The 10,951-nt window shown below is 48.1% G+C and overlaps 4 protein-coding genes across 4 annotated transcripts; 3 read left to right on the top strand and 1 right to left on the bottom strand.

Moving 5' to 3' along the window:
• Positions 1-449: 449 nt before the first annotated feature.
• ASPGLDRAFT_138917 (uncharacterized protein) lies at positions 450-1,007 on the top strand (the record flags this gene model as incomplete). The annotated part of the gene is made up of 1 exon (XM_022541662.1): positions 450-1,007. A coding segment is annotated over one exon (558 nt), but the record flags the coding sequence as incomplete, so codon positions are not given.
• A 3,232-nt stretch (positions 1,008-4,239) lies between these two features.
• Positions 4,240-6,079, top strand: ASPGLDRAFT_62540 (fatty acid desaturase; the record flags this gene model as incomplete). The annotated part of the gene is made up of 2 exons (XM_022548536.1): positions 4,240-4,442; positions 4,504-6,079. 2 exons carry the CDS (start codon positions 4,240-4,242, stop codon positions 5,975-5,977), a joined length of 1,677 nt encoding a protein of 558 aa, XP_022395135.1. The 3' UTR covers positions 5,978-6,079.
• Positions 6,080-8,380: 2,301 nt separating this feature from the next.
• On the bottom strand, positions 8,381-9,618 carry ASPGLDRAFT_53653 (uncharacterized protein). Its single transcript, XM_022548035.1, has 2 exons — positions 9,449-9,618; positions 8,381-9,390 (listed from the first exon to the last, which is right to left on the bottom strand). Exons 1-2 carry the CDS (start codon positions 9,588-9,590, stop codon positions 8,879-8,881), a joined length of 654 nt encoding a protein of 217 aa, XP_022395134.1. The 5' UTR covers positions 9,591-9,618; the 3' UTR covers positions 8,381-8,878.
• A 297-nt stretch (positions 9,619-9,915) lies between these two features.
• On the top strand, positions 9,916-10,950 carry ASPGLDRAFT_53650 (uncharacterized protein). The gene has a single exon (XM_022548034.1). The coding sequence runs from the start codon at positions 10,066-10,068 to the stop codon at positions 10,870-10,872; it is 807 nt and encodes a 268-aa protein (XP_022395133.1). The 5' UTR covers positions 9,916-10,065; the 3' UTR covers positions 10,873-10,950.
• The last annotated feature ends 1 nt before the right edge of the window (position 10,951 follows it).

Here is a 10,951-nt window from a genome sequence, read left to right as displayed (position 1 = left end):
TCCTAGCCAGTACCAGTGTAGCTCTACCCCGAGCACACCTACGGCGGACGGCAGAAAGGGCCCAAAGGGACGATGAATGGGGATTGGAAGCATTGGAGGAGGCAATTCGAACAGGAGAAGGATAGCAGGAAGGGTAGCCTAAGCTGGAGTCAGCCTAGGCCGCACCCATTCCGCACGAAACACAAGGAGAGCACTGTGCTCGAAAGCCCTGCGCAAACAGGCGGTCTGGGGCGAGGAAAAGGATCAGAAAGAGTATGGAAGGGGGCTAGTGCCCCAGGAACTTATAGGGATAAGAGACTGTAGAATAGCTAACGGCCTCAAGTCCACGGATAATGGTCTGTCATAGCTCTAGGGCTCGGTATGGACAATAAACTTGATTAAATAAATAATAAGATATTTTGACGGGGGTAAACGCACAATCAAAGACACCTGAAAAACCGACAGTCTTCATTTACTCGGGTGCTTCCAATGTTGGGCTCTTTGCAATTCAACTTGCCAAAAGGGCAGGTCTGCAGGTGGTTGTGACCGCATCACCACGGTCCTTTGATCTCGCCAAGCGCTATGGTGCAGATTCCGTGTTCGACTACCAATCGCCAACCGCGATAGCTGAAATCTCTGAAGCTTATACCAATATAACCAGAGCCGTAGACTGCTTTTCCGAAGGGAACTCGTCTGAATTCTGTGCTCAGGTGTTGAAGAAGGGTCGAGTTATAACATTGCTTGATCAGGGGAAACCAAAGAAACCGAGTGTCGAGTATAAATTCCTCATGGTTTTCACAGCATTTGACCGTCAATTTTCCTGGTTGGCACCCTTGGGCCCAGTATTTCCTGTTGTGTCCAATGATCGCGAGGTTCTTCGTCAACTTTACGCCAACCTAGACCGACTGTCTCTGAGACCACCATCTGTCACAACAATGGGGGGAGGATTTGACGGAATATTGGAGGGCCTTGACAAACTTCGCAAAGGAGAAGTTCGGGGCACTAAACTTGTTGTAGAGCTTTCATGATTGATGTCCACTTGTAATATTAGAACCTTGCTGTGTTCTCAAATAAGTGTTTTGTCTCTCTCTGGTGAAGAATATAGAACACAGAACTGGGCGTGTAATAACTATAGATCAGCAACCAAGTCCGAGATGTCCTCAACAACACCCAGCATCAAGGCACAGATATGCTGATTGGCGCAAAGTCCAAATTCCAGAGTCATGTGCGAGCCTTCCCATATGTACTTCTCCGTCTTACAAGCTACGAACAATGTGGCCGTGAGCGACAAGGGCATTACAAAGCTCCAGGAGTCCGCATCCATAAACGCCTTCTTGACGGCTCGAAGTATGACATATCATTCTTCGTAAAACTAGCTAATCAATAACATTCAAGCTTAGCTACTTACAATATCTTTAATCTATAAATATTGGCGCTGGGCTATTTAGATGCAATGAAGGCTTCCGCGATAAATTCCAGAGCTCTGTTGTATGCCTCCGTGGGGCCCTTCGCCGGCGTCAGCGGGAATCCAGAACTGAAGTCAACGAGACCATGACCGTCATCTTCTACAAGCAGCAGCGCTGTTTTGATGCCTAAATTCTTCAGTTGCTCATATTGCTCCACACTTTCTTCGGCAGGAATGACTTCGTCTGCTGTGCCATGCACAAAGACAGAAGGGGGGTGATTTTCTGTCGCAAATAATTGCAGAAATCCCAGCTTGATATCCTTGGGTATAGCTGCAGGTCATTGTGCATACTCAATTTCGTTGAACATCTTACCAAGCCCGGGCTTTCCAAAGCACCCGTCTAGGAAGGTGCCATTGAGTTCCCAACGCACAGTAAGTGCAAAATGTTCAGAGAGGAAGTCACTGCCTGGCAAATCGTCACTCACAACGGTCTTACCGCGATTAGTTTTGGAACGCTTTCGAGATCCACAAACTTGGCTATAGACGTTGGGGGTCGGCCCATCGCCCAATGGTCAAGAAGGAGGTTGCCACCAGTGCCATAGACAGTCATCAGGACAGCTGGTTTTGGAAGCATCCTGCAAGAAAGTTGAAGAGAGACTTCGCATTGTCAATCTAGTCGAGAGCGGTGCTTGGATAACAGCCTATAGTCTGCCGATATGAATATGTACTCATGTCGTTGACAATGATCTATATTACCGGATATCAGCCTTGCAACGACTACGAGTCCTGAGCCCATGATGCTCAAAACATACTGTATAACCATTGCGGAAACGCTCTGTCGCGTCGTCAACCAGATGTCATTCCACCGCCATGATAGTAAATCAACGCCGGTAAGCTTCCGTTGGCCGTAGGTGGTAGATAGTAGTCCAGTTTGATATCATGGTTGTCAACGGTAGAATAAACAAGCGTTCGGCGTCCCTCCAGTAAGGATGCCACGACCGTGGTTCAGTGATCGACATATCTCAGACGCGGTGCTACAGCAGCAATCAATTGCTATCCAGCAATCAACTCGACTTGAGCGTAGAATGTGGCTCGACGGATGACGGGTTCAATTAAATAGGATAAGCTGTTCAGTGCCTAAGTGTTATTCCGCCTACTCCGCACAGTGAGTCCCAGAGTAATCAAGAGGACAGCCAATGGTTAGTGGCTGTAGCATGCTAGTGGATTACAAGGATTTCAAAGGATTGAAATTGCGCGGCACTGCGCGATGTTGGGTGATGGCTCACCCTCTCTATAGCGCACTCACCCAGGCTCACCCCTGGTCGCGCGACCAAAAAACGGCATCACCTTCTAACTCACCCGAGAAGCACCCACTGAACGATTGTCTGCAGTTAAACCACACGCCGGCCGGTTAGTAGTTGGGTGGGTGACCACCAGCGAACCCCGGCTGTTGTATGTTTTTTGTTTTTGCTGAACGAACTCGCGTAGCGAGTGAGGCGGGATGAGATTCGGTAGAAAACTATTTTTGGATTCGGAGTGGGTGTTTGCATAACTATTTTCATCGTATTAATATAGTATCTGTCTTATCTAGTACCCTGAGTGTATCGGATCTAAACTATTCGGATTTCTGCCGGCTGAGCTGTTCATTCTGTTGTTTTTGATAAAGATAAGAGCGTAGGGTTTACTCTCAACAATACGAGAGTACGAAGGGTAAATAGGGAACTAGTATCAAACTGCGTTGGAGATGATTGCCTGTTGGTGCCGAGCTTTTGGTACTATGTATTAGCGTAACAATGAATTATATGCATAGATTGCCCAAATATTGTAGGAAAACCCCTTTTCGTACAAGTATGATGGCAGCTGAGGCCGCTCTGATCTTTTTAAGATGCAACTTTGGGGTTAAAGCTGGAACTTTCCAGATGTACAACCTCGTCAGGCGTTGTAACTATAATTGATATTATTGGTGGAGGGGCTTCCCCGTAACGTCCTTGGATTAACTAGTTAACTAGTTAATCGGTGGTCTCTGACATAACTACCAATTAAAATGGTATATTCACCTCCGTAAAAATTGAAGATGATTCGTATTTTGTATAGTTAGTCGTACTGAGGTCGACTGGCTAGGGAGGGGTCGAGCCGAAAGAGCAGGTAGCACTAGGAACGTATAGAAATCCGGGAAACTTTTTGATTCGTTTTCGTATTCATCTTTTGGAATGTTGAAACTTGAATACGAGTACGTTTTGGTGCGGGTTTAATCGCTGAAACACCCTTTTCCAACGGAGGGTATAACTAGGCTGGATCCGTGGGTCGGGACTCGGGAATAACCTTGGCGGAGCTCAAATGGTGGGAGTAAATCATATTTGTTAGATGACCACTCGTCTTCAGTCTGCTGTGAGAAGCCCAGATTTGGATAGGGATATCAGGGTGCCAATTGAATGTTGGTGGTCGAATTTCGTGAGAATCTATTGATTATTGCACGTTTTGGCCACCATCCAAATCCTGCACGCCTTGGGTTCCAGAATGCAGCATGATATTTGAGACCATGAAACTAGTCCCCTTGAACCGAGCTCTCAGCCGCGTCGTCCTGCGGGACAGAAGCAGATATTCTCAGATCTACAGCTCGTGGCTAGTATATTACGCGTTTTGCAGTGCAATCGGTGGCCAGCGCCACAATCCGGACCACTATCGTGATAGGGGTCCTTTCTACTTTATTTCAGTGCAAGTACTAGCAGATGGTCCCCTCTACCCCACCATGGTATAAAAGGGGACTATAAAATCACCATGATGACCTTTTTTTTTTTTTTTTTTTTTTGAGTTGGCCATACTTGTTATCTCATCTTCCTTGCCACTTGTCTCTAATGAACAATTCACTCATCCCGGCTAGGGCCAAAAAGAATGAGCTGCACAGAAGAGAAATTGAGGGCATGATTGCTGATGGTCAGTCCATCATCATCCTCAACACCAAGGTGCTGAGACTTGACGCCTGGATCAAATTCCACCCGGGAGGAGAATTGGCAATCAAACACATGGTAGGGAGAGATGCCACAGATGAAGTGAACGCGTGAGTCTGTTCCTGAACTATACCCATTACTCACCAGGGAGGTCATAGCTAATCATCCCAGGCTGCATTCAAAGGAGGCCCGACAGCGCATGGATGCATTCCAGATCGGTTCCATCGCTGGAAGATGGGCTAACTTCGTCCCGCCCACCCAAGGAGGTCGTTTCAGACGTTACAATTGCGAGGAGGATGGCGAAGAAGCAGATGACTTGGAATCGGAGATCTCCAGCGAGTTGAGTCCACACGAAACACCTGGGTTGAGACGTCGAAAGTCGACGTCTACAATATCCTCGGCCCTCAGCTCGACTCCTCCTCTACCGAGCTCAAGCTCTGAGCTGCCACGCTCGTGTGTTCTGGACGCTCGTACGCAAAAGGAAATCATGCTCGACAAGGTCAATTATCCTCCTGTGGACGCAAAACACCAAGATAACATCACACAAAAATACCGTGCGCTCAACAAGCGTATCCAAAAAGAGGGACTGTACAACTGCAACTACTTTGCGTATGCAGTCGAAACATTCCGGTATTCCATACTCTTTGCGCTCTTCATCTTTTGTCTACGCCACTCGTGCTTTGGATTCGCCGGCCTGTTCCTCGGCTGTTTCTGGCACCAGCTTGTATTCACGGCCCATGATGCCGGTCACATGGGTATCACGCACGACTTCCAGACTGATACCTGTATCGGTATTGTCATCGCAGACTTCATTGGAGGGCTGAGTTTGGGCTGGTGGAAACGCAGCCACAATGTCCACCATATCGTGACCAACTCACCCGAACACGACCCTGATATCGAACTTATGCCATTCTTCGCCTTGTCGCACCGCTTCTTCAACAGTCTTCGCAGCACCTACTATGACCGGGTGATGGAATACGACGCCGTGGCCCGATGTGTAGTCAAATATCAGAATTATCTCTACTACCCGATTCTTCTCTTTGGCCGTTTCAACTTGTACTATCTAAGCTGGGAGCACATCGTTCTCGGCCTGAGTGGTGCTGGAAAAGGGCGTGGTGGGGTAAAATGGCACAGCTGGCTGGAGCTGGCCGGCCAGATCTTCTTCTGGGTCTGGTTCGGCTACGGCGTCTGCTATCTCAGCATTCCAACATTGCGCGATCGCGTCCTTTTCATTCTCATCTCACACGTTGTCACCTCGCCGCTGCATGTTCAGATCACACTCTCACACTATGCCATGTCAACAGCGGACCTAGGTGTCCACGAATCATTTGCGCAAAAGATGCTGCGCACAACTATGGATGTCGACTGTCCAACCTGGCTGGACTTTTTCCATGGCGGCTTGCAGTTCCAGGCCATCCATCACTTATTCCCGCGGATTCCCCGCCACAATCTACGGAAGACCCAACATCTCGTCAAGGAGTTTTGTGAAGACGTGCAGATCCCATATGCAGTCTTCACCTTTGTGGATGGGAATAAGAAGGTCATTAGTAGACTGGGGGATATTGCTAAGCAAGCGAAGATCCTTGAGGAGTGTCAGAAGGCGTGCGCTTCGCATGGGGTCTTTTCTGACCACCACACACACTAAAGAGGAGCTACAGAATGCTCTAATGTTGCATATCCCCCTACATAGATTTAGATTTATATCGAACCGCCTTAGATACTTAGAGTAGAATTATCAATCACTTATTCCACAATAAATTCTCGTAAGATAGTACTATCAATATATCAGCCTTTCTTTATCCGAATGATACACCAATACCAGTGAAATCAACTTGCCAGGATCTTATCATGAGTATTGCCAGGCCCCATTGCTTGAGACTTTAAACAATAGTGCATCCGTCGTCTTTTTCACAATATATCTACAGTGGAGTAACAAACCCATCCACGAGAGTTGGAATTTCGGAAATGGGGAAGCGAGAATAGATATACGAGCAAGCCCGATTTAAATTCAGTCACTCTTTCTGTATACCATGCTGCATCACACCACTTTGCCGTCAATTGAAGCAGTGTTCTGCACCAAGATGTAGCAAATTAGAATACTGCTGTGCCCGGAAATGAGAAATATTTCAGTATATTTATCATAAAAAACCCTCGATTATGATATGTAAGCTGGTGATAAGCAATCTAAAATTTGATCTTTGATGTAATCGTGTAGTATAGGCTTAGGGCGAATCCGTCTATCATAGTAAAGTCAATTGAGCCGTAAGACCTTTTATTAGATTTTGTCACGAAGCAGGGATGCTCGCGAGCCGTATAGCATGTTTGATTACTTTGGCCTGTTTGGCGTAGGACATTCACTGAACATTCGCTTAAACCCATCACACACACTAGATAGCTCATCGCCGGCAGGCCTGTCTCTTTTCTTTCTCTCCTCATGTTAGAATTTCGTCAGATAGTCTACCAATAGATTCATATTGCTCGAGACCGTCACAGATTTAGTCTCACAGCCACAAAGGAAACATTTAAGTCATCATGTCTTCCCACTTAACAAAACAATTTATTGCTCATGGTTAAAAGCAGGTTTCCCTCTGGATGACAACAATTACAGTCAAAAGAACCAAGTGAAAAGAAGAAAGGGAATCTATCTACAGGAAAAGGGGTTTTTATCCATGACCTCTGTGACCGTGCTAAGTGCTTTCTTTATTTACTTGCACAATGGCGTTTGCCGGTATCAGCCACTGAGGCGGCATTGAGGCGTTGAGTCATCACATTCATAAGAACCAGGAACTAGCTGTGTGCACCTGAGTAGTGTCACGGTGCCGGGTGAAGCGGGGTCTCTCGGATCGTAGCTCAGAGGGGAAATCGGGAGTCGATTATTCCGGACTAACGAGGTCTATATGGAGAGGACTAGCTGGACGAAAGAGGTATATTGCCTAACGAACGTATGTGCATGTACGCAGCTGATTGAGTGCTTGTCTATCTAAATGTACGCTCACACTGGCTCACGCTGGCCTATAACATCGGACCGGCGGAACTAATCAGCCCGACATTATTCCTTGATGAAAGTCAAGGTGGATTAATAGTTGGTCCGATTACCGAGGCCGACAGACCTCTCATATACGGACACACACACATTCGGTTTAGATAGCTAAGCACTCGTTCCATCACCCTTGTGACTATAGAGATCAATGTCATCCTCCTTGTGTAATTAAAATTCGTCGCCTACAGCCTCGTGCAGTCCGGATAATCGACTCCCCCGACTTCCCCGATACGGAGTTTTAACCGCTACATTGGTTTACCCGTTTCACTTCTAACTCCACTCGCAACAGCGGTCCCAACGGACCGCCGCTGACCAGATGAGCCACCAGACCGTTCTTCCATAGTGTCTATTGGACTGGTTGCTTTGGCCTCTTCGTTGCTTTTCTCAGGTTTCTGGAACTATTATGCTGCCCGAGGTAACTGGTTCTCTTGGGCCTGACGAGAGGGAACCCTGTTGACCCTCTTTCTTTCTTTCTATCTCCTGCTCTCTTTGCCTCTGGCCATTGCGGGAAGGGACAGGAACACAGTTCCAAAACCCTGATTGAGGCTGTGTCTGGATTGCTGCCTATCCATCGCTACAAATCCAGCGCGCCTGGCCAATTGAGCGGCCAAGCGGCCTACTGCGCATGCAGTCTATTACCCAACAAGAGCGTTTCCCTGCACGCTAGTTATGGTTCTCTGGTCTCAATTCCAGGTTGCATCCCACTGCGACGGCCAATGGTATAAATGCCTCATAGGATTTTGCAGCGTTGTTGGGGAATAGTGAGGCGGAGCTCACAGCCAGCGTTGACTCAACGCACGACCTCGGCCTCTCCGATGCCGCCGAATGTGCCTCGTGTGATCACCACCAATGAATCTGTTGTGTCAGTGCAGAATGGCAGGATTTGGGATCACAGGATCATATGGATTCGTTGGGAGTCGTTCTAGCCAATGGGTCACCTATGTGGTGAGACTCAGTGTTCCGTGGGGGTCTGGTCGTTTCCCAGCGGCTGATCCCAGCGGCTGGCGAAATGAAGGGACCCAGGGGGAGAGTTCGGAGGAATTGCATACGTGTGATGTGCAATTGTCTGAATGTGACCCCAACCAACCTTGGCACTACCTGGTTGGATTATAGGCAGAGTCAGTCAACAGTTGCACCACATTGCAAGACATGCTGCAAAGTTTCATTCCTCTCGTAAATAGCTAGACACATTTCCGGACTTTGGGTCAATGGAAATCCATACCAGCAGCACACTATCTGATCCTGTCAGTCCCTTTCTCATCCTTCCCACTTGATTCACTTGCTCGTCATCAGGAGATATGTTTGTCAGCCTTGACCAAATAGAATTCTATCATGGCCCTCCCCGTCAACAGTTCAAGAAGAGAATGTTGTCCCCAGCAAGAAGAAAGCAGTCCTCCACCTTTGCTGTCACCGAACCCATTCACTGTTCCGTTCCTACTGAGTCCGTCTTCACTCCCGGATTTCACACCTCTGCTATTCCGCCCAACGGGCCAGGCGTACTGCACTTCAACCTTGTGATAAGCCCTCAACCAGTATCAGTGAAGGTCGAAACATGCCTTCATCCATCAACCTAGGGAGAGCGAGCTTTGGGGTGAGAAATTGAGTAGAGACTTCATAGGCTTTTGTGCATAGCTTGCTGTCATCTACCCTTTGAGCAGATGATGTGGAGGAAGGTGCACAAGTTGCGAAGTCTGGAACCTCATCTGCATACCAGAAAGCTGGCTCTATGCTGGATGACTGCCAATTAATAATACCAGTTATTACCGAAGGATCATGATCCGAAACAAATATGTTCCTCATATGTAGGTCGGGATGAAACAAGGTTGGTGCAGCTGCATCATGAACTTGACTATCCACGGACATTGCATTTAGCACTGTACGACCACATTCAAGAAGGTCTAAATGTGTCTGAACTGAGCCATGATAGAATGGTTGGTTTGGGAGCTGAGAGTCTCTCAGTGGAATCCTTGAAAGACCTGCGTCGACAAGGCCATCGGAATATGCACCTATTGTCAACCCTGTATCCCCAAGTATTAGCCCTCATGTTCTCAAGAATGGAGATTAGGACGGACTCACACGGGCCTTGATTGGAAACTCTATGCTGGTAGTACCTGCGGTCGCCACAATCCCGAATCTGGGCTTCCAAGGGAGCACCGGGTAGAGCAACAATGTTCCCGGCGAGGGAGAGAAAAGAAATGAAGAATATAGAGAGCTTCATGTTCACTGATCAATTCTGTGTTTGAGATCTAGGACTTGGATGTTTCCTTCCCTTCTTCAAGGGATGCCGGGCTGCTTTAAGCACTGCATGCTTCGACAATATGTTGAATTTACAGGCCTGTTCATTTTTATCCCGAGAACTCAAATGAATCCTTTGGGGCTTTCCTAAGGTGAGGGATTTTTGCTGGGCGTAAGCAGGATGTATGCATGTCTAAACATTGGAGAACATCTTTGGTAGAGTATCATGACAAGGCTAGGAGAGAGCCTTGTATGATCCTTTTTTGGCCCCCAAAGGAATGGGAAATTTGGAATCAGATGCCTCATAGCCCCGCGCACCCAATGCATTATAATGTAATGACTTCAGACAGCAATACAACATGAATATTTCTTTTCACTCTTGGCTTGATGGATTCTGTATTCCATCAGCGGAGCACCTACCCAAGGCATTTCGCCTACACCAACATCAATCAGTCAAAATGGTCTCCCCCTCCTGGTTCAAAGCAGTCTCCTCTCCCGACAATGAAGACTGCCACCCGCACTCGGCCCAGGCCCTAAAAGCCTTCCATGAAGGCAAAACCACCACGCACGAAGCAGCATCCGCAATCACCCACCCAATAGCCACCTCCCCCTCCAACCATCTCGATGTCGAAAGGAACGGCCTCTGGAGTCTGCTAATCAGCGCATTAATGGACTGGCCGCGGTCAGAAACCCCAGCGCTTCTGCAGCTTCTGAAAGCGATCCAGCAGGTTCCGGATCCAGCGATTAGAGAGGAAGCGAAGTTGTCTGTGGGAAATGGGCCGTTCTGGGATGGACTGCCTGGGTTTGGGCATATGTGGGCGGATGATTTTGAACGGAGAAAGATGCTGCGACTGTGTGCGGGACAAAATGGCCATGAAAATAACCGCAGAGAGCTACGTGAGAAATATGTCCATGTAGCAGGACTAGAGGCAACCTTCTGCGACCAACAAATCGGGGGAATCAATCTGAAATGGGGCTACGAGCGCATCACAGATGCCCTGGAACGGGGCGATGCCATTTGCGATATCGAAGTTCTCATGGCCGCTGAGTGGCTTAGAAGTCTCCCGCACCGGATCTACAAGGGCGCATTGGAACAAGAAGAGGGCTGGCCATTGAAGAGGGATCTGGATCTGTGGACGGGAGATGTCATGACTGTGGAACGATGGCAGTGGTGGAAGAACCGGCAGGAGGAGTACGTGCGAGAGGGATTGCCGGGGGCAGATTCGGTTTGGGCGACTGTTCAGGCAATGGATGCTGTGGAATGAAGTGGATATCTGTTGGTTTCTGTATATACCTTTGCTGCCTGATTTGATTTTAAAATCCAGCCCTGTTTGCCCCCCCCCC

This window comes from Aspergillus glaucus (assembly GCF_001890805.1).
Source record: "Aspergillus glaucus CBS 516.65 unplaced genomic scaffold ASPGLscaffold_52, whole genome shotgun sequence".
Taxonomy (NCBI): Eukaryota; Fungi; Ascomycota; class Eurotiomycetes; order Eurotiales; family Aspergillaceae; genus Aspergillus; species Aspergillus glaucus.
Note: the sequence above shows the minus strand (reverse complement) of the source record. Positions and strands in the feature narration are given on the sequence as shown.